General features: G+C 43.8%; 4 protein-coding genes and 1 long non-coding RNA gene across 7 annotated transcripts; 1 reads left to right on the forward strand and 4 right to left on the reverse strand.

Annotated features, from left to right (window-relative positions):
* Window positions 1–3579: 3579 nt before the first annotated feature.
* LOC132454452 (cytochrome P450 3A30-like) lies at window positions 3580–8163 on the reverse strand. Its single transcript, XM_060047816.1, has 13 exons — window positions 7905–8163; window positions 7537–7630; window positions 7333–7385; window positions 7031–7130; window positions 6399–6512; window positions 6143–6234; window positions 5810–5958; window positions 5505–5632; window positions 5310–5391; window positions 4946–5106; window positions 4381–4607; window positions 4105–4267; window positions 3580–3727 (listed from the first exon to the last, which is right to left on the reverse strand). The coding sequence occupies exons 1-13, from the start codon at window positions 7973–7975 to the stop codon at window positions 3644–3646; spliced, it is 1518 nt and encodes a 505-aa protein (XP_059903799.1). The 5' UTR covers window positions 7976–8163; the 3' UTR covers window positions 3580–3643.
* A 595-nt stretch (window positions 8164–8758) lies between these two features.
* LOC132454451 (cytochrome P450 3A30-like) lies at window positions 8759–14280 on the reverse strand. The gene is made up of 13 exons (XM_060047815.1): window positions 14128–14280; window positions 13756–13849; window positions 13551–13603; window positions 13240–13339; window positions 12135–12248; window positions 11799–11890; window positions 11501–11649; window positions 11188–11315; window positions 11003–11084; window positions 10736–10896; window positions 10089–10315; window positions 9815–9977; window positions 8759–9433 (listed from the first exon to the last, which is right to left on the reverse strand). Exons 1-13 carry the CDS (start codon window positions 14196–14198, stop codon window positions 9350–9352), a joined length of 1518 nt encoding a protein of 505 aa, XP_059903798.1. The 5' UTR covers window positions 14199–14280; the 3' UTR covers window positions 8759–9349.
* LOC132454459 (uncharacterized) lies at window positions 10415–10690 on the forward strand. Of its 3 annotated transcripts, none has more exons than XR_009524929.1 (2): window positions 10415–10554; window positions 10643–10690. It is a non-coding gene; the product is annotated as an uncharacterized LOC132454459 (long non-coding RNA). The 3 variants fall into 3 exon arrangements; XR_009524928.1 differs by having other exon boundaries at window positions 10434–10574; XR_009524927.1 differs by having other exon boundaries at window positions 10447–10586.
* Window positions 14281–15274: 994 nt separating the features above from the next.
* Window positions 15275–17691, reverse strand: gpank1 (G patch domain and ankyrin repeats 1). The gene is made up of 4 exons (XM_060047817.1): window positions 16902–17691; window positions 16473–16614; window positions 16182–16269; window positions 15275–16071 (listed from the first exon to the last, which is right to left on the reverse strand). Exons 1-4 carry the CDS (start codon window positions 17334–17336, stop codon window positions 15621–15623), a joined length of 1116 nt encoding a protein of 371 aa, XP_059903800.1. The 5' UTR covers window positions 17337–17691; the 3' UTR covers window positions 15275–15620.
* Window positions 17692–17805: 114 nt separating this feature from the next.
* LOC132454448 (zinc finger protein 14-like) lies at window positions 17806–21735 on the reverse strand. The gene is made up of 2 exons (XM_060047812.1): window positions 21505–21735; window positions 17806–20863 (listed from the first exon to the last, which is right to left on the reverse strand). The coding sequence occupies exon 2, from the start codon at window positions 20788–20790 to the stop codon at window positions 18037–18039; it is 2754 nt and encodes a 917-aa protein (XP_059903795.1). The 5' UTR covers window positions 20791–20863; window positions 21505–21735; the 3' UTR covers window positions 17806–18036.
* Between the last annotated feature and the right edge of the window lie 1651 nt (window positions 21736–23386).

Raw genomic sequence — 23386 nt, forward strand, 5'->3', positions numbered from 1 at the left:
TCCTGTCCTCATCAGTTGGGCGGCCAGTCCCCGGGAACCTCCCGCTAGCTCCGGTCGTGGTGGGTCGGTTGCCCCCATTACGGGATCAGTCAGTTTGTTCAGTCAGCGTTTGCGGGTTTTATGGGAAAATCGCGAGCAGTGGTCGCAGGTAGCCGGGGATGCAAGGGCAGCCATGGCGTGTTCCAGCCCGAGGCAAGCGGAGTTGCTATCCACTCCCGACATCTTGTTCCCGCAGACGCAGGACTTTGTCGGAGGCTTCCTCGAGCCATCGGTTAGGGTAGGTCCGGACTCTGACTGCATGTTCTCCGCTCTCAAGCTAAATCAAGTGGATTGCAGCTAGTATGGGTATTAGCAGCTACTGTATGGTGACAGTCTAGCTTTAGCTTCTTTGGTTTGATTGGTTTGATGTAGCGATGTTGGCTAGCGTTCGTTGACCGAGGGGGTTAGCTCGCTCTGAGAACAGTCTGCTAGGCCGAATACACCTTCCTTCCAAGAGGTGCTTCTAGGAGTGAGAAGAGGTGAAAGACTGAAGAGATGACGTGGCGACGGGACTTATGTAGTAGGAGGGAGTCCCTCCTCTGCAAGCAGACATCACGTCTGTTGGCCAGTAACGACTGCCGTAGTGTAAAATTGCTTCTGGGGGACAGCGCAAGGGGCAGGGGCGGATCTAGCCATTTTGGGGCCCTAGGCAAAATATAGACATGGGGCCCTCATTTTTGAAACACGTACACAAAACAAATAACCATCCCAATACTCTTAGAATCGCAATAAACCCATAGTGCACTGCCACTCAACTCTCCACAGTAAAATCAGTTTCAGATTTCTCCAGCCTTTGCCAAAATTACATGTTTATTACTAGAGAGAGAGAGAGAGAGAGAGAGAGAGAGAGAGAGAGAGAGAGAGAGAGAGAGAGAGGTGTGCAAGTTCTCCATCTTCAAATGTCCATTTTCCCTGTTGCCTTCACCATTTCGTGTGTGTGAGACAGAAAGCATTTGTAAACACAAAGTCATACTGTTGTCGTCTTCTCAAAAGTCTTCATATCAGAGAAAAGTGGTGAGCAGCAGTATAGAACCCCAACAGCAGAGCCTGTCGCAAGTTCAGCAGCGGCTGCTGTGGCAGCAGCAGGTATAAAAAATGAAGTCAATTTCGGCAGTGTATCTGCAATTCTTTTCTTCTCAGCTTTTTGTTTTCGTTTAGCACAACCACTATCATAATTCCGCCGCTTCATTTTCACCGAGTCGCATCCCTCTGCTTTGGTTTGAAGTACGTTATTTCGCGCTGCGCGCGTTACTACGTAATCATATTCTGGACTAGTCCAATGCACAATGGAGGGGGGCATGTGTGCTGGAAAATTATTATTTAGGCATTAGTTCGGCGTTATGTTGATATTTTTGTTATTTTTTTCTACTAGAAATGTGTTTTTTTTTTTACTTTACATAAGTAATGGCTGGGGGGGTCAGATTTGGGGGCCCCTAATAAAGACAGATTTGGTTGGGGCCCTAGGCACTTGCCTAGGTTTGCCTAATGGAAGATCCGCTTTTGGCAAGGGGCATGTCCTATAGTGAGATACCGAGCAAATGTTGAAAGAAAACTACAAACAATAGTTTCTAATTCTCAAACCCGCCTACAGGGGGTTGGACCCACTGACGCTACAGACTATTACGGATCAGTGCCAGTGGGTGGGACTTAGGGGTGAATGGTATAAAGTTAAACTGTACAACGATTTTGACGTTACCGTGTGACCGGTAGATGAGCGCTTTCCATTTTTTTTACTTAACGAGCGCTAAAGAAGCACTGACGCACAGAGCTGTTTATTCATAATATCATCCGGAGGCGCACACAGCTTTTTGGCCGTGTTCTATAAGATATTCTAGAACAATCCGGGAGCTCCGGCGGGAGTCCTGGAGCTCTATATCTAAATAATATCATATTACATATAGACATCTAAAATATAATAATATCACAGCCAAAAGCCGGGATATTGAGGTTTCCCCTCATTAATATTCATGATTTTCCCAGATTCCGCCTACGAAAAACACATTCGGCGTACCATACAAATGGATAGCAGCATAACACCTTGGCTGTAGGAACAACATGGATTCCAGGGGCCGTATTCACAAAGGATCTTAGGGCTAAAAGTAGGTCCTAACTGGCGAATTTAGGAGTAACTCCTAAAAATAATGGGCGTGTCACTCTTAAATTTAGGACTCCTAACTTTTTTCACTAAGAGCAATTCACAAAGTATTTTAGGACTAAAAGTAGCACCTAAGTCTAGGAGAGCTTTAAAGTCCTCAAGAGGACTCCTAACTCAGTAAGACCTATTCACAAAGAATCTTAAAATGCCTGCGAGACGAAATGTTAGGGTATTCAACTTATTGTGGAGTTAATGCGCGATGCAATAACATCCCCGACTAACAGGAATAATCCGATCAGTCCCGAAATAAAATGTTATAAAGTTATAAAAAAAAAATTGCGCCATCAAAAGACGAGGACGTGTTCGTCAATAGGAAGAAAGTGCATTCCATCAACACGCAGGTTGTTTTTGATGCAAATTTTAACATAGCCTACTGGATGTTGTTGCAAAGTGGCCTGGATCTTCAGCTACCCATGATTCGCGCATTTTAATGGTGAGTGGTCTGAGGCAGCTTTTTGAGATGTACCAGTTGGGTGTCACTTGCTGGGTGACAGTGACTATCCATGCAAGACGTGGCTCTAGACACCCTACCTCAATCCACAACCGGGAGCACAGTTAAATGTAAGTGATTACGCAGATTACGCTTAGTCCTATGCGTAAAACACATCGTATTGGCTCTTTGCGAGCACACAAACATACACGAAATGTTGTGGAGAGAGGAATTGGGCAGATGAAACGTCGGTTTCATGTCCTCCACGGCGAAATACGCCTCACCCCAGAGAGGGCAAGCACAGTAATCACTGTATGTGCCATTCTACACAACCTCTGCAAGCGGAGGAACATTCCACAGCCAGACGACGATGATGATGATGATGATGATGGCGATCAACATTACAAGGAATTTGGCCGTGTGGAACCGAGTGGACAGGCATTTAGGGATCACTTTGAAAACACATTTTAGGTAAACACCTTGGCACAAATCAGTCAACACTTGGGTAGTTCGTAACATTTATTTTCTTTTACGTATTTTTATTGTTTGCTTTCTCTCTCTCTTGAACGTGCAGGCTACAACGTCCTTATCGTGGTCTGCACAAAATTGTCATCATGCGTGTATTCTGCTAACTGCACTATAACTACTTAATAGGAATTCATTTCTAGCCTAGGCTATTTCCTTGTTTTTCGGTGATTCAGTGGGCTCGTCTGAACAACCAATCACCGAACTGACTGCTTCTAAACTCGTGCATGAGAATTGACGTAATCCATAGCAACGGCGCGTCACTCTTAGTTCACTCTTTGTGATTTATTTGTGATCTTAGTAAGAGTAGGTCTCAGCGGCTTTGTGAATAACTTTTAAGAAAAAACTCCTACGTAAAATGTTTTAGCGCGAGTTAGGAGCACTCCTAGCGGTAAGATAAAATGCTTTGTGTAAAATGCTCGTATGCCCCTGGGGCATACGAGCCCTGGGGCTCGTATGCCTCATTTGTCAGTGGCTGGTAGGTTGTCACTGGCTCAGTGGTCAGAACGGGGCACGAGCTGCAATCGAAGCGGCCGTTTGGGCATCAGCAGGCCCTGGATGTCCATTTCAAGGGGGATCTGAGGAGACAAGAGATGATCAGAGTTATGACAACAGGATAGTCGGCAGTCGCTAACTTGCTACAGTGTAGAAGTCTTCAAGGGTCCAACATGACCTAACTGAACCGGGAAACTCTTTCTGAGATAGATTGGGTGCTCAGTTTTTCCCCCTTATTTAGCGCTCTTGTAATCTGATCCTAATGGTTAGGGGTTCCTGGATCCTGGTTCTACACATATTGATAAACAGACCCGGGTTCACGGTAACAGAATTTGACCTTACCCAGACACAGTTGACCATAATCAAAAGTGGACCCTAACCCCTACGGGTTCTGGATCATCATAGAGCCGTGAAGCCCTCTACTACAGGGTCACTTCCAAATGCAAGTATGTGACCTCACCTCTGTTTGTTCGCACACAGCAAAGCTGAACTTCTGCAGGATCTCCACCATGGCGAGTTTCATCATCACCAGAGCAAAACGCATGCCGATACAGTTCCTGGGGCCGGCCCCGAAGGGCATGTATGTATACGGGTCAATCGTATCCTTGTTCTCCTTGCTGAACCTGAAGGGTGTGCATAACAACACACAAACACACACGCACACACACAGATGGGGTCAGAAGTCACACCTTTTTGTCTCGAACAAACACACAATAACAAAGGTTAAGGTCGTGACCTTTCTGGTTTGAACTCCTCAGGATTCGGCCACAAGTCAGGGTCGCGGTGCATGACCCACAAGGGTACCATGACAACAGTTCCTTTAGGAATGACCAAACCGTTGATCTCTACGGTTGCCTTGGCAACACGCTCGAGACGCAAGGCAATGGGGTAAAGTCTGAGAGACTCGTTGATAACGCTGTCAAGGTATTCCATTTGGTTTAGAGCCTGGTAGTCCACAGCACCCTGTACACACACACACACACACACACACACACACACACACACACACACACACACACACACACACACACACACACACACACACACACACACACACACACACACACACACACACACACACACACACACACACACACACACACACACACAACCACAGCAATGAGCAAAATAACCAACTCTTTTTTTAACATATACATAAGAAATATATTCCTGTATAATTCCCCCCACAATCGTGTGTGTGTGTGTAGGGGGCCGGACATATGTTGATACATGTAAAATAATAATTAACATGTGTTCCATGCTAACTTCTCTTGAGACTTTCCTATCTTCTCCCTCCATACCTTGTTAGGGAAGGTGGAGTCTATCTCCTGCTGCAGCTTGGTCATAACCTCCGGGTTCAAGGCAAGGTTGTATGCCAAGAAACCCAGAGAACTGCTGGTGGTCTCATAGCCGGCAAAGAGGAATATCATGGCCTGGGAGAGCACCTCATGGTCTGTCAGACCTGCAGGTACAGAAGTCCAGAAGAACACCTTGAGAGTGTGTATGTATGCGTATTTATAGATGTGTTTGTTTTTGTGTGTGTGTGTGTGTGTGTGTGTGTGTGTGTGTGTGTGTGTGTGTGTGTGTGTGTGTGTGTGTGTGTGTGTGTGTGTGTGTGTGTGTGTGTGTGTGTGTGTGTGTGTGTGTGTGTGAGAATGCACACACCTTTCATGGGCTCCTGTCCATTAGATTCTTCATCTTTCCTCTGTGAGTCTATCATGAGCTGGAGGAAATCCACTCGACCACTCTGTGATTAAAGGCATTTGTCATAGGAGACATGACATCATGACTCGGCACAAAGAAATTCAGAGGCCTAAATAGTACCCAAACACACACACACATACATACATATATTCATACCTTGTTTTGACTAGCCTCGCGGTTGGCTTTGATCTTCTGCAGTGAGGCATAGAAGAAGTCAGTGACATATGATGGGAAGAAGGAGAACTCCAGCTTCTCAAAGATTGGCCCCAAGAAGGGGAAGAAAGCTGGGGGTACAGAGGAACGGTCCATTGAGCAAGACAACCGATACATGTCATTAATGAGCTTGTCGGGTTAGGTATCTATCTTGGGGCTAGCTCAATGACACCTTCCGCTCTTCCCGCTACGGTTTATATACACTTTATTGGATCCATTATGTAACCCAATTTACTCAAATACTTTACCAATAAGAAGGAAGATTGGTTGGAAAAGGTCAAACTTCAGCATCTTTTTGATGTGGGTGACAAAGGGGTCTGAAGGGTTGTTGAGTGAGTCTATGTCCACGCTTAAGGATGTGCTGGTCACTACATCCATACTGTAGGATCCAAAGAATCTGTGACACACACACACACACACACACACACACACACACACACACACACACACACACACACACACACACACACACACACACACACACACACACACACACACACACACACACCGCACACTCTATCAACAAAAATCCTGTGTAAATATCTTTGTTTTATCCTGAGTTAGTTGGATGAGTTTCTTACTCCTTCAGCTCTAGCACATCTTCATTGTTGTCCACCCTTTTTGTAATGCTCCTGACGAGGTTTGCCGAGTGTTGCTTCATGAGCATGAACATCTAGGCACACAGTCAGCAGAACACACAGGTTGAAACAGAGACACACGGATTCAGGGAAAGTGATTCGATCACTGTTGAGTAACAACACTGCACTTGTTAAATGACTGTTAAATCCAAGGCCTGAGAGAACCGGACCGGCTGGTTGGTCCAGGAGAGGCACTCACCTCCTTCAGTCTCCCAGAGGTGAAAGAGGGAGAGAGGACACTCCGGATCCTCCTCCACTGGTCGTCCTCTGCGATCGACACAGCGTCGTAGAGAGGCCCGTTCACACGGAAGTTCTGCAGGACACACAGTGTTAAGGAAGAGGATATCTTCTCTCCCGCGCTTCCCTACCTTTTTAAAAAACTTGGTCTGTTCAGATTCAGATTCAACTTCATTGTCATTTTGCAGAGTGATGCAACGAAATGCATTTGGAGATCTAAATAGAGGTACAAAAGAGCACTTAAGGTGCAGTTTGAATTTGATTTGTCATGTTGTGCAATACAGCAGTAAAATTAAAGTGACCTAGTGAAGTATGAGCAGCACAATATGGGTATAAGATAAGATAAGATAAGATATAACTTTATTAATCCCCCGTAGGAGAAATTTGTTTGTTTGTATAATGGATAAGAGCAGCAGCGATGGACAGTACGATAAATATGAACAGTGAGATACTAAATAATCAGGTAGATTAGATACAGGGTATTCATTTACAGTCTAGTGATATTATTAATGTATTGCAATATTAATACAGTGCAAATCAAGTTGGTAAAAGCCAGCTCCAGTGAAACGTGGGGATTGGTTGGTTAGACCTTACCCTGCGGTTAGTAAACAGAGAGTAGCACTCCTTGATGAGAACCGTCTTAATGAGGGAGACATCTGTGGTGCACAGCACCGGCCGTCTACCGTCGTAGATGCTAAGTATCAACAACAACACATACTTTTATACCATCTCGGACAAAAAAATAGATTCCATAGATTGTAATGTAAATAGATGTATTCATACACTAATTTGATGCATGGGTCATTAGATACCCTTGCGTACAGGCTAACAGCTGGGATGATATCAAAACTGTACAGTGGTTCAGAAACAAAGGTAAAACCCTGAGGCCGACTCACCCCCATATCTTTCCATACTTATTGAAGCACTCCATGTCAAATGTGGTAAAGCCCTGGGTATAAGAATAATGCAGTTGAGCAACAAACACAGCATAACTTAAGGGTGACATTATAACCGGATTATAAACAGCCCCTCAGTTCGGCCCGGGGACTCATAATAGCATGACATTTTATTTTGTTTGATTTTGTTTCTTCTGTCCTTACTCGTTTGTATGCTAGCATGGTTCCGAAGAATGGAATTGGTTTGGGACCAGGGACACCAATCCTTTTAAAGACGCCATAAGGCCAGTAGGCATACCTGGGCATAAACAGTTGATGACATGATATCGTGAAAAACTGTTAATTATTCCAAAAGCTCCACTATATAATTTTGGCCTTATCATTTGAAAATGTTGTATCCACATATAAAAACAATAATAATAATCTACTTTATTAATACAGATCATGAGGATGTGAAATAGCTTTTTGTGGTCCTGCAGGACTGTATCACTCAATTACAGCATTGGATACAATTAGAAAAACACACATTCTTGAGCAAAATAAAACAGACATAAATAAAGGAAGTTCCTTACGCTACGATCAGTGTGATTGCGGCTACCAACAGGGTCCACGTCTCCGTAGAGAGATAGGGTAGATAGCCCATTTTCTTCCTTTCTTCTTCCTCTCTTCCTCTGTTTGTCTCTTCACTCTATGGGTACAAGCCTTAAGAAGTCCACTCTGGGAATGGGACGCTTGGTGCCTGCTCCGCAGTTGACACAGGGTGTGCGAGAGGTGACGGATGACGAAATGGTCTATGGCTCAGGTTAATAGTTGACTAGAAAGGACTGTGCATATTACACGAGAGATATGTCATGTAAACTGAAGTGTATTAAAAAAATATGTGGAAATTATATTTTGACCGTAGGTAATCTATTACAATTTCAATTCACTTGATAGCGAACATTAATTGAAAAGCAGTGTGGCATGTGTAGTGTTTCATCTACTGCATAAGAAATAACTAATGTATAGGAATGCACGGACTGTCACGCAATGTATTCACAGCCCACGCACCGCCCATCCCAGCGGCTGCCCTTTTCAAGCAAATCACGGGTGCAGTCATTACTCCTAGTCGCAATTATACCTCCGTCTTTGTCCTTCAACACCATTTTTTTTATTCCATGCTGCGCTATCGACACAAATGGTCACACACGTGTTAATTTTCCTGCGCCTCTTACCTCTTACCTTACAACTCAAGTGTTTTGTGAAAGAGGTTTATATGTGGTTTTATGCCATATTTTCATAATATTTAAGTTTTAAATTTTCTTTATCGATGAATTTCTAATTTTTTTATTTGCATTCACTAGTCTTTTCAAAGCAAGTTATACCCTCCGATTTGACTATGTTAAGCATGAAAAAAGAGGATAGACTACAAACAATGTTGCAAACGTTATCATTGAACATTGTATTTTTATTGAGATACATTTTAAGTTTAAAATAGAGATCGGGCATGGATAGAACGAACCGGAAGGATAGGGCTATCAATCATACAATTTCTTAGCTTTTCTCCCCGATTATATAGGCCTGGTAATGTGTGATTTTGAATTCAAACATTGAATTGTATGACTATGTGTTACACTGACTACATATGATATGACCACATACTTCCCAAAGTTTATATCAAAATATTATCAACAATTATTCTGATTTATTCTTGGTCTGGGTTTTGTGGGACTGTGTGTTGGATTTATTTTTGATTGCCTTTTTAAAAAAATAAATACATATACATATTTATATGTATATGACGTATTTGTTTTGGTTATATTTGTAGTTAATATTGATAGTGAATAAGGGTAACCTCAACAGATTTAGAGACATGTATTTGAATCTAAACATGATTCAAATACAGCGTTCATATATCCATTTTGTGTGTTTTCGTAAGTGCATTCAGAATTAGATGGATGGTTTGTTATAAAAAACATAGACACAAGAAAAGTGCAGGCATGCCTCATTTGTCAGTGGCTGGTAGGTTGTCACTGGCTCAGTGGTCAGAACGGGGCACGAGCTGCAATCGAAGCGGCCGTTTGGGCGCCAGCAGGCCCATGACGTCCATTTCAAGGGGGATCTGAGGAGACAAGAGATGATCAGAGTTATGACAACAGGATAGTCGGCAGTCGCTAACTTGCTACAGTGTAGAAGTCTTCAAGGGTCCAACATGACCTAACTGAACCGGGAAACTCTTTCTGAGATAGATTGGGTGCTCAGTTTTTCCCCCTTATTTAGCGCTCTTGTAATCTGATCCTAATGGTTAGGGGTTCCTGGATCCACTCCGGTTCCACACATATTGATAAACAGACCCGGGTTCACGCTAACAGAATCTGACCTTACCCAGACACAGTTGACCATAATCAAAAGTGGACCCTAACCCCTACGGGTTCTGGATCATCATAGAGCCGTGAAGCCCTCTACTACAGGGTCACTTCCAAATGCAAGTGTGTGACCTCACCTCTGTTTGGTCGCACACAGCGAAGCTGAACTTCTGCAGGATCTCCACAATGGCGAGTTTCATCATCACCAGAGCAAAACGCATGCCGATACAGTTCCTGGGGCCGGCCCCGAAGGGCATGTATGTGTACGGGTCAATCGTATCCTTGTTCTCCTTGCTGAACCTGAAGGGTGTGCATAACAACACACAAACAGTCGCACACACACAGATGGGGTCAGAAGTCACACCTTTTTGGCTCGAACAAACACACAATAACAAAGGTTGAGGTCGGGACCTTTCTGGTTTGAACTCCTCTGGATTCGGCCACAAGTCAGGGTCCCGGTGCATGACCCACAAGGGTACCATGACAACAGTTCCTTTAGGAATGACCAAACCGTTGATCTCTACGGTTGCCTTGGCGACACGCTCGAGACGCAAGGCAAGGGGGTAAAGTCTGAGAGACTCGTTGATAACGCTGTCAAGGTATTCCATTTGGTTTAGAGCCTGGTAGTCCACAGCACCCTGTACACACACACACGCACACGCACACGCACACACACACACACACACACACACACACACACACACACACACACACACACACACACACACACACACACACACAACCACAGCAAGGAGCAAAATAACCCACTCTTTCTTTCACATATATATATAACAATATATGTAAGAAATATATTCCTCCTATATTCCTTCCCCTCATAATCGTGTTTGTGTGTGTGTGTGTGTGTGTGTGTGTGTGTGTGTGTGTGTGTGTGTGTGTGTGTGTGTGTGTGTGTGTGTGTGTGTGTGTGTGTGTGTGTGTGTGTGTGTGTGTGTGTGTGTGTGTAGGGGGTTGGACATCTGTGGATATATATTAAATAATAATTAAGATGTTTTCCCATCATCACATCTCTTGGGACTTTCTGTCTTCTCCCTCCATACCTTGTTGGGGAAGGTGGAGTCTATCTCTTGCTGCAGCTTGGTCATAACCTCCGGGTTCAAGGCAAGGTTGTACGCCAAGAAAACCAGGGAACTGCTAGAGGTCTCATAGCCAGCAAAGATAAATATCATGGCCTGGGAGAGCACCTCATGGTCTGTCAGACCTGCAGTTACAGAAGTTGAACAGCTTTAGAGTGAGTGTGTATGCGTATTTATATCTGTTTGTTTTGGTGTGCGTGTGTTTGTGGGTGTGTGTGTGAATGCACACACCTTTCATGGCCTCATTTCCATTGGATTCTTCGTCTTTCTTCTGTGAGTCCATCATGTACTGGAGGAAATCCACTCGACCACTCTGCAATCGAAGGCATTTGTCATAGGAGACATGACATCATCACTCGGCACGAAGAAATGCAGAGGCCTTAACAATACACACGCAAACACACATATATTCATACCTTGTTTTGGCTAGCCTCGCGGTTGGCTTTGATCTTCTGCAGTGAGGCATAGAAGAAGTCAGTGACATATGATGGGAAGAAGGAGAATTCCATCTTCTCAATGATGGGCCCCAAGAAGGGGAAGAAAGCTGGGGGTACAGAGGAACGGTCCATTGAGCATGAAAACAGATACATTTCATTAACGAGCTGGTCGGGGTTAGGTATCTTTCTTGGGGCTAGCTCAATGACACCCTCCTCTCTTCCCCGCTACCTTTTCTGGTTTAGAAACACCTTATTGGATCCATTATGTAACCCCATTCACTGAAATATTTACCAACAAGAAGGAAGATTGGTTTGAAAAGGTCAAACTTCAGCATCTTTTTGATGTTGGTGACAAAGGGGTCTGAAGGGTTGTTGAGTGAGTCTATGTCCACGCTTAAGGATGTGCTGGTCACTACATCCATACTGTAGGATCCAAAGAATCTGTGTGACACACACAAACACACACCCACACCCACACCCACACACACACACACACACACACACACACACACACACACACACACACACTAAGCAAAGGGCCTGTGTAAACTGCTTTGTTTTATCCTGAGTTAGTTGGATGAGTTTCTTACTCCTTCAGCTCTAGCACATCTTCATTGTTGTCCACCCTTTTTGTAATGCTCCTGACGAGGTTTTCCGAGTGTTGCTTCATGAGGATGAACATCTAGGCACACAGTCAGCAGAACACACAGGTTGAAACAGAGACACACGGATTCAGAGAAAGTGTGTAGGCGGTGGTTACAAAGGAGGAATGAGCTCCTTCTGCTTTGTTTTGCCTTCCTGCCCCTGCTCCTGTTCTCTTGTGATTTTTATCAGTGTTGAGTTACAACACTGCACATTTTGAATGACTTTTACATCCAAGGCCTGAGAGAACCGGACCGGCTGGTTGGTCCAGGAGAGGCACTCACCTCCTTCAGTCTCCCAGAGGTGAAGGTGGGAGAGAGGACAGTCCGGATCCTCCTCCAATGGTCGTCCTCTGCGTTAAACACCGAGTCGTAGAGAGGCCCGTTCACACGGAGGTTCTGCAGGACACAGTGTTAAGGAAGAGGATATTTTCTCTCCAGAGAAACTTGGCACTTGGTCTGTTAACATTTTCTGATTATTTTTGTACTCGCTCCAATGTGATTGATGTGACTTTGAATGTTTTCCTTAACGCTTCAGATTCAGATTCAACTCTATTGTAATTTTGCAGAGTGACAACGAAATGCATTTGAAGATCTAAATAGAAGTGCAAAAAACAATTAAGGTGCAGTTTGAATTTGATTTGTCATGTAGTGCAATACAGCAGCAAAATTGAAGTGCCCTAGTGAAGTATGAGCAGCATAAAATGGGTATAATGGATAAGAGCAGCATAAATGGACAATACGATAAATATGAACAGTAAGATACTAAAAAAATAGATAATAATTATAATTATATATTTAAGCAATAGATCACGCCAGGCTGTGGCATGTGCTCATTATACCACTGTTAAGGGGCGTTGTCCGGCCCTGACGCGCAGCGGAGGGCCGGCGACCGATTTACTTTGCTCAGCAGTTTTTTCACCCACTCATAGCTCTACTGTACTACGTTGCAATTCAACAATGTGTGATGCTTGGATAACAAACAACAGAAAAGCTTCAGAACATTTTCTACATTTACAACATTGAGCCGGTAAAGTTCAATTCAATTCAATTCAATTTTTTTTTTTTGTGGTAAGTGTGTAAGCTTTACTTTGACTTTTTCAGTGAGTATACTTAATAAGTCGTAAAATAATTGCGGCAAATCATGTTCAAAGAGGTACGGATAAAAACCGTAGGGGTTATGAATGCATACAGTTGCATGTTCCCTATGGCAAAACTACTCTTTCAAAGCAGGGGCCCAAAATTATCGCGCTTCGGGCCCCCAGGTGCAAAGGGCCGGTCCTGGCAGTGAAGTGATATTATTAATGTATTGCAATTCTACTATAGTGCAAAATCAAGCTGGTAAAAGCCAGCTCCAGGGAAACGTGGCGATTGGTTGGTTGGTCCTTACCCTGCGGTTAGTAAACAGAGAGTAGCACTCCTTGATGAGAACCGTCTTAATGAGGGAGACATCTGTGGTGCACAGCACCGGCTGTCTACCGTCGTAGATGCTAAGTATCAACAACAACCACAACAACACATACTTTTATACCATCTATGACAAAAAAATCGATTACGTAGATTGTTATGTAAATAGATGTATTCATACACTAATTTGATGCATGGGTCATTAGATACCCTTGCGTACAGGCTAACAGCTGGGATGATATCAAAACTGTACAGTGGTTCAGAAACAAAGGTAAAACCCTGAGGCCGACTCACCCCCATATCTTTCCATACTTATTGAAGCACTCCATGTCAAATGTGTTAAAGCCCTGGGTATAAGAATAATGCAGTTGAACAACAAACACAGCATAACTTAAGGGTGACATTATAACTACATTTATAAACAGCCCCTCAGTTAGACCCGGGCACACTTAATAACATGAAAATTAATTTAGTTTGATTTTGTTTCTTCTGTCCTTACTCTTTTGTATGCTAGCATGGTTCCGAGGAATGGAATTGGTTTGGGACCAGGGACACCAATCCTTTTAAAGACGCCATAAGGCCAGTAGGCATACCTGGGCATAAACAGTTGATGTCATGATATCGTGAAAAACTGTTCATTATTCAAAAAGTTCCGCTATATAATTTTGGCCTTAACATTTGAAAAAGTTGTATCCACATAGAAAAACAATAATAATAATAATCTACTTTATTAATACAGATCATGAGGATGTGAAATAGCTGTCTGTGGTCCTGCACGACTGCATCACTCTATTACAGCATTGGATAAAATTAGACAAACACACATTCTTGAGTAAAATAAAACAGACATTAAATAAAGGAAGTTCCTTACACAACGATCAGTGTGATTACGGCTACCAACAGGGTCCACGTCTCCGTAGAGAGATAAGGTAGATAGCCCATTTTCTTCCTCTGTTTGTCTCTTCACTCTATGGGTACAAGCCTTAAGAAGTCCACTCTGGGAATGGGACGCTTGGTGCCTGCTCCGCAGTTGACACAGGCAGGAGTGCGAGAGGTTACGGATGGCGAAATGGGTCAATGGTTAATAGTTGACTAGAAAGGACTATGTATCTGTAAATGAAGTGTGTTAAAAAAGTGTATTAAAAAAATATACGCAATTATATTTTGACACTGGGTAATTTATGCCAATTTCAATTAACTTGATTGCGTACATTAATTGAAAAGCAGTGTGGCATGTGTAATGTTTCATCTATTGTATCAGAAATAACAACTTTATCTAGGAATGCACGGACTGTCACGCAATGTGAAAGTCACTTTTAATACCAATGCTGAGCCATCGACACAAAATGGTCACACACGCGTTAATTTTTAGATTTGCATATAAATTGGTGATTTTTACACAATCAATATCAATTCTAGGTATTTTTTACCAGTTCAATAAGCTTCAGCATGCAAAATAAGGCAATTCCCTAAGATTAACTTAAGTTATTTGACTAGGAATGGTAGCGCCCCCTACGTGAATGTCTGTACCAAACTTTTTAGAGGCCTTCTTGTGTCCACCCCTGAGATAGACGCAACCAATCAGGAATAATAATACCCAAACCGTACAAGAACAATAGGTATGAACAGATCCACTGTGATACCTAATAAGATCCCTGTAGCTGAAAATGAGCAGCTACAAGATAGAATTAAAAAAATAATAATAGCAAAATTGTAGGCTATACTTTTAATTCCTAACGATTATCAGAATTGCATTGTTTTGTAAATCCAAATCATTGTATTTGTTCAACCAAGTTATTTTGATTGTTGTGAATAATTGTTTTGTTGCATTTATCATTTTAGGAGTATATGTAATCGTAAACTACACACACCCTTATTGGATTCCTTTAACAAGGTCAAATAAACCCTCCATGGGTATAACTAGTAGCAGTAAAATCCATAGAGAACCCAAATTAATGAATATTCATGTTTATCCAGTGCATATTAATAAGTAAACCGAGGTCTCCAGCATTAAACAGTGGCTTTCATATTATACATGTTTATTGGCATTTCCTTTAAGCATGTTATAATAATAAGTCATGGTTCATCTCCCTGAGGATTATACCCATAGCATGTTCGATTTGTAAATGCAACACAAATTAACACATCTCCTTATCAAACATATTTTGGTTCAAAACGTGACCAAATGTTGCAGTAGTCCGGAGGGTGCACAAAAAATACATATAAATCCATGTGAACTTGCTTGATCTTCATTTAACCTGTGAAGTGATATGAAGGTATTACCCATTCATATCTAAGGGTTATCAAAAGAATACAAAATAGCACATCATAAAAAAATTGATGATTAAACCCTTGGGGTTACTGTTAGTCACAAGAATTGAATGAGGAGCGGAAATCTCTCTCCCAGGTCCTATCAATCTCCTGCCTCCTCAAGCCCTCCTCTTTCCTCTTCCCCTTGTCTCCTCCGCCCTCCCTCTCTACGGCCTTGGGAAGTTTGACCGCCTGGGGGTCCTTTGCGGGGAAGTGAGTGACCCGGGCTTTTTTCATGGGTCCAAAGCCCAGGCCCTTGTGGTCTCTCTTGAGCACAGTAGACACAGGCTGCTTGGGCCCGCCCCCATCCGGGCCCAGCCCCGTCCGAGGGTCCCAGCCGTAGCGGACCATCATCTTATAGCTGGCGCTGGAGGCGGGGAGGCAGTACTGGGGGGTGGGGGGCTGATGGTGCAGGCTGAACTGGTGCAGGGTGGAGGAGAGATGGGAAGAGGCGTGGCCGCTGAAGTGGCTCCCACACATCTCACACCACTGGCGCACTGGGTATCTGTGGTTAGGAGAGCAGGACATGGGTCAGAGAGAACAAATGGGACAGCTGGCTGTACACGACATGTGTTTTTACTGCTGCAATGTGTGTTGGTTGTGTGTGCCACTAACCTCCTGTCAGCTTGTGTGACTGGCTGTGTGACTTGCGGTGTGTTTGTTTCAAAGCCGTCCAGCTCCTCCACAACCCCTTGGTGACCCGCTGAGGAAAGGACAACGAAAGAAACCAAATCAGGCAAATGCTTCAAATTCCTCTATGGCAACGGTATCTATCTTATAATGCAATTAGCAGCATAACTCTAACTTAAAATGGCCTCAGTGGCTATTGGTGTTTTGGTAAGTTTTCATGACAGCACAAGCTGTGGTGTGTTGCCAGGGTTTGTCTATGGGAGGGACTAGGCGTACCTTCGTGTGCCAGTTCTCTGGCATCTCTGCCGCGTGTGTCGACCACCCCGACCCATGCTGCTCCCCGGCCCAGCAGAAGCCTCACAGCTGCCCGCTGGCCGGCCGAGCTCGCACACATCATGGCGGTCCAGAAGAAAGAATCCTGCAGCCGAATAACACAAGTGAGTGCAATGACCTCTTAAGCACACAGAACCAAACCCAAAGGTCTGATTGACTTTGCTGATTCAAGGGCCTATAACACCGGATGTTCGTCAACATGGTATATCGATAGGTAAATATAGATGAGAGATAACTAATCGATCTATAAAAAGATTAACCATTATTAGCGGGTTTTGAGCATTGAGTTTGAATTAATGAATACCCTCCACCACGAACATGGCAAGGTTCTTACTTTAGTCTGTTAACTCCATAAAACAAAACCAACTCTACCTGAAAGTTTATGTCCACTCCACGTGAAAGCAAGTCGTTGAGGCCAGACACGTCACCCTCTTGGGCACACCGCAGCAGTTTGAGGCCGTGGAGCTCAGTGGGGGCCGTCTGCCTGGAGGGCTGTGCTCTATTGCCACTTTGGGGTCTTTCTGGTCGTCCATGTGGACTCCGTCTTCGTGTCCTGGCGTTGCTGTGTTCACCTCGACTGCTATTATTTTCTACTGTTCGGTCTACATGACGTCTACCACTGCTTCTCCGATGTTTAGTTTTTAGTGTGCTCTGCCTTACTCCGCCACCTTCAGTATCCTTAACCAGACTTTCGTAAAACGACCTGGCCTCAGCCCCACTTATCGCGTTTGGAAGAAGGGATGTTTTCTCAGTGTCCTCTATCCAAACGTCCTGCTCTCTTGCAGGAGTAAAGCCCAAAGCAGCCATGGTGATAATGCCCGAAACAGGGGTTGATTATCACCCCTCCGACATATTTACGCAACCTCATCTTAAAGTAACTGATCTCTTCATGCTGTCGATAAATCGCAGTTATAACGTAACAACTCAATTGTTTACTCAATTCGCCCACAGTCCTGGTATTAGCTAACGATAGCTAGACAACTGCTTGAAAAACATCCGTTTTAAACTCTTTAACTGCAGAATTACACAATTATTAATAGGAAGCGGTTGCTTAAGGTAAATAACCTTTCATTTTGACATTACTTAGCCACTACCCAATTCTTTACGTCCAGAAGACACGCTGCACTTGAATGTTTACGGTTAGCAACCAAGATGCTATTTTCTTCTTCTGCTGTTCTAAGTATTTTTGGAATGACTGCAATGCCTCCCATGGTGAACGTGGGGACTGCATCAATGTTTTAAAAAACCCATTGGTAAAGCATAAACAATCAGATCATTTTATTGAATACTTCCACCTACAGATATTATAACCGAACCAATGGCGATTACAAAAATATACATCAAACTATGAGTATGAGAATCACAATTTTAGAATGAATATTGTTTTACACTTTCATGTCAAATAATCCAACTGAAGGAAGAGCTTTAATAATATATAAATCTTTTCATAACTGACATTTTTTAATTCAACCACAATTCAACATCATGGGCAAACAAGAATATTTTGCTAGTGGCATTTATTCACGTGCCTATTTTTGTCACCCATCTGCGTAAAGGTCTGTCCACATTCGGAACAGGCGTACGGCCTCTCCCCCGTATGAGTTCTCATGTGCACTTTGAGCTTGTAATGTGTAATGAAACGTTTTGAACAACAGGTGCACTTGTGGGCCTTGTCCCCCGTGTGGTAGCGCTGGTGCATCTTCAACTCCACCATGCGACCGTAAGACCTCCCGCACTCAGAGCACGGGAACCGGGGCGGCGCTGCCAAGTGGCGTGCACTGTGGCTACGCAGTCCGCTCTGCGTCTTGAAACTCTTGCTGCACAGGGTACACTTGTGGGCCTTCTCGCTGCTGTGAACCGCCATATGGCTCTTCAACAGCACCGCCCCCACGAAGCCGTGGCCGCAGATGGAGCAAAGGTGTCTTCGCTCCCCCGTGTGGATGCTGACGTGCCTCTCCAGCTTGGCCTTGTTCAGGTACAGCTTACCGCAGTGGGGGCAGTTCAAGGCCGGGTCCTCATTGTGCTGCTCCATGTGCACCTTCAGCTCACTCAGGGTGGCGAAGGCGTAGTCGCACCGGGTGCACGAGTACGGGTTGGCACCTTTGAATTTCTTGTGCTTCAAGCGGTGCTTCTCGAAGTCGGACTTGACGCTGTAGCACTCGACGCAACAGGGACACTGGTAGGGTCTTTCGTCCACGTGACTCCGTAGGTGGATTTTAAAAGACGCCAACCGTAGGAAGACGCCGTCGCAGTGTGGGCACTTGGACTCCCGTTTGACATGGAACCTCATGTGTTTCTTGAAATGAGATGTTTTAACAAAGTACTTGTCGCACAGCGCGCAGTAACGACACTCGTCTCTGTGGACTTGTTCATGCTTCTTCAACGCATTTTCAAGTTTAAACTGCTTTCCACAGGTGGCACAGGGATACCTGGTATGGCTCTCCATGTGTGTCCGGAGCTCTTCCAGCGAACTAAACGTCTCCTCACACCTGGGACAAGTTCCATTCATTTCCTTTTCATGCATGGTTAAATGTTTACGCTGAGTTTTCTGAAGGGCGAGACCCTTGAGGCAGTACGGACACTCATACATTTTCTTTTTCTTTTGCATGCCATGGATCTCAATGGACACAGCAAAGACTTGCCTCCATTTGGCGTAGTCCAGGTGGGCCTGTTGGTCATGTGAATGGGCCTCGGAGTGGCGATTAAGAGATTCTTTACTGTAGAACATTCTATCACAACGAGGGCACGGGTATTCACTGGAGCTGTGGGCACTGCCATGCTTTTCAAGCTCTTCCACGCTACTGAACCATTTCCAGCATTTAGAGCAGATGAACTCGGCTACGCTATGCTGGACCTTCAGGTGTCTTCTCAGGTGGTAGTCCTGGCTGAACAACTTTCCGCAGACTGGGCAGCAGAACGGCTTGTCCTTTGTGTGGCTCCTCATGTGGCGGGTCAGCTTTGAGGCCCCTCTGAAGCCCCGGTCGGGACAGAGGGGACAGGAATGGAGCTTCGTCTTTGTCTCCGCTTGCTTTGCCTGCCCACCGTTACTTTCCATTAGCTCTTCAGACTTTTTGGGTCCATCCTCGTCCAAAGTTGCCTGCCCAGCAGACCAAGAGCCAACCGCCCAGCTATTCTCATCTCCAACCTTTTTCGAACTATGTTTGCCTTCGCTACAATTATCTTCTTTGTTCAGTTGGATTCGGTGAGACTGAATGTGACTCAGCAGCATATACTCAAAGGAGAACTTTGCATCACAATCGGGGCATGCAAATCTCAGTGCAGCATGGGCTTCCCTGTGTGTTTTCAGTGCCTTGCTACTCTCTACACTTTCTTTACATATACAGCAGACGTATGCAGAACGGCCGTGCTTAGCTCTCATGTGTCTATGCAGGTGGTAGTTCCGTCCAAATACCTTTGCACAGAGCTGACAGCAGAACAGTTTGTCCTTCCGGGAATCTCCCTTGGTCGAGGAACAGCTATAGGTAACCTTCCCGGCAATGTCGATATACCTAGATTCATGGCTGTCTACATCATCCGTGTCATCGCTATCAATTGTAGAGTCAGAATCAACATGTGCAGAGTCAACTGTAAAGTCATCATCACCAGCAAAGTCGCCTTCACACTTGACTTTATCCTGCTCATCATAATACTTCCCATCACTGGAATAGTAATACATATTATCAACAGCTCCAGACGAAAGTGACGGGGTTGGAATGGCGGGACGTTTTCTTTTTTTCAGTCTATCACTTCTTCTTTGTCCAGGCATCGTTTCAACCCTATGGGGAGCCTTCTCTTCCTCCAAAGACACATTCTGAACGCATAGAAGCAGTGAAGGAGCGGAACTATGATTTATCTGCTTGCCCATCAACTCTGCGTTAGCCATGGGCAAAGTACCCTTTTCCAGTAATTGAATGTCTCTGTGTTGGCTGAAATAAGTAGTGAGAGCAGCTCTGGCAGATTTGTATGTGGTTTTACCTGGTAAAAGTTGAGCATACACAACTCTTCCTTCCTTTCCTAGACAGTGCTGCAAGAGCACACACTTAGCGGAATCCAATAAGTTAGCTTTGCCAAGACTGTCGAGGTACAGTTCAAAAGACTGTAGCCATCTCTCCCACGATATAGCCGGCTTACCGGCCAGGGGTAGAAAAGATACAGGTGGAGCCGATAATATCACTTTCGGCTCTAGTGTCTCCGTCAATGGTGTATTTGTTTCATTCTCTTCATCCAATTCTATTGTTACTTCAGCCATGATGCTTTGCATGCCAATTGTTTGTAGAAGATGAATTAGAGTTGTGTAAAATCAGGAAGGGGTGATGGTTGAAGAAATGAAGATCCTGGAGAACAGAAAGAAAAAAAGCACAGGGCAGAAAACGTTGTTACACATTTCTGTGCACATCAACCAACAAGGATAAACATGAAGCATATGATTTTATTTCTCAAACCAAACATTAAAAGAAAAATACAGAAGATTCAAGAGCTACTTTTTCAGTGGAATTTGTTAGAAATGACCTAGCCATCCAGCTATTAGTTTGTTAAATTTGCTTGCAGAATAACGGTTTCGAGTTGCCTGCGCCTGACTCTGTACTATGAGACAAATATTGATATTCAACTTTCCCGTCTGACCAATCAGGGCATCTCTTCCGTGACTGGTTAGCACAATACCACTAACCTGTCAGTCATAGAGCAAAGAAGTGTTGTTTTGTTGTTGTTACGTTTCAAGATCCTGCCGATTTTTGCTATCGAATTTTACTTACAGTACCATTAATAGTAAACTCTCCCTTACAGCTAAGCTATTTTTTCTATACTGTGACTGTGTGTTGACAAAATTCAAATACGGCCTGAATCGCTGGAATAATGTAAACGCTAGCTAGAGAACATTCGGTTATTACATTTTATTGCAGTAGGTTCAACTGCATAATTACTGCAAAGAATCTAAACAAATAACGTTTAATCGATCATGTGTTTCAGTTCTTACCTCTCTAAACGTTATGAAGGGAAGAGGCTTAAGGGATTCATGGTCAGGATGCACAAACGAGTGCGATTCTTGAGGCAAACCATGTAGGAAAGTTGGAAAATTCCCTTTATCTTCCTTAGGATGAACCAGGTCAGACGATGCGAACATGTATGTATGTGTGCATGCAGCAGGATGCGATGCATGCACGTATGCCATGCACTACAGTGCACAATGCTTACTTCTTCCACTGAGGTATGTGACATTGGGTTCACATTATTCCAGTGACTATACTGCCCCTGCTGGCATGGAAGATCAACGCAGCGCCTAATATTATGAACCTTTTCCTTAGTGGTATTAAGTCAATTAATCAATAAAATCTCAAACTGTTTTTTGAAGAAATTAAGAAATACATAACAAAAACCTTAAGATGTTTGCAGAATAAAACAGGAAGAGAGAGATGAAAGATTGAGACAGAGAGAGAGAGCGAGAGAGACACACACACACACACACACACACACACACACACACACACACACACACACACACACACACACACACACACACACACACACACACACACACACACACACACACACACACACACACACACACACACACACGCATGCATACGTTGGCCTTCCCCTGAACTGTTATTATTGTTAACACTGTTTCAGACTGAGGCAGCTAGTTTATGTCATAAACGTTTACCCCTTTTATGGTTAGCATTCATATACCACTCATTTACCTGGTCATAAATGAATAGTATGTAGCCTACCATAATACTTTTCCAGTATTAAAGCCAAACGTGACATTTACCGAATATTTTACCGAATACTTTTTTGGCCCATCATAAAGATGTTTGTTAACACACAAAACAACATAGCCTATGTGACGTGTGTGTGTGTATTTGTGTGTATGTGTGTGTATGTAGAGCAACACAGTGATGAAAATGCCGTTAAGATTTATATTACAGACAATAAAATTTTTTTAGAATTTATATTGTTTAATAACAAAACGACTTTGCTCTTGAATACTTGACCTCAACTGTTTGGTTGGACAGAATACCCAAAGCAGTTCAACGACCATGGGCAGGTTCATATTGATACAGAACATCACGGTATATCTGAGTTGCATAAGTTGCATATTACTGGTTAACATCTCTTTTAGGTATAGGATGGTTCCCTTTATAAACATCCTTAAAAACGTGGGAATTTTGTTTTGCCAAACATTTTGGACTACACAAGCTGTTTAATACCTTGCTTTTGAAGATCATAATACATTCTGTTCCCTGAATAATCACCTTTTTTTTCTTTCTTTTTCACAAGATAAACCTATTCTGGTATTCAGTTCTTACATCAGCGAGGCCTTCCCTTCAATTTACCCACCATCTATGAATATAAATAAGGTAGAATCCAAAAAGTGTGTGCCTACCCAATATGTACACCCGTGGCAGGCTGTTAAAAACACTTAAAACACAGGGTCATGGGGTTTAACAAGGACCGTTTATTCACACACATTATGGAACTGAAAACAGGGATGAGTGAGCAAGCGGGCGAGAGAGAGGGGGGGGGGGGGGGGGGGGGGTCGTGGGCATGAGGAGATGAAGAGTTAGTGGGCCGACCCCAGGGCCCCTACAATTGTACAGGTGCTCTTGGTGTCCATTTGCACTCAAGTACAAGTACACGCAAAGTACTCAGACGTATTGGTGCCCACCGTCAGTTATAGCGCTGGTTCAGTTACAACTCTACTGCAACTGAAATGTATACACCTAACATGAGCATGTATCTAGATGTCCCTTGCCCTCTGCACCCTATCCAGAGGATAAACACTCGCTTGCTCCAGTGCTCTGTCCACAATCAGACTCTGAACTACATTACCTACCCAGCCAGCCAGCCTGCATACA

The sequence above is a fragment of the Gadus macrocephalus genome, chromosome 3 (assembly GCF_031168955.1).
Source record: "Gadus macrocephalus chromosome 3, ASM3116895v1".
Lineage (NCBI taxonomy): Eukaryota > Metazoa > Chordata > Actinopteri > Gadiformes > Gadidae > Gadus > Gadus macrocephalus.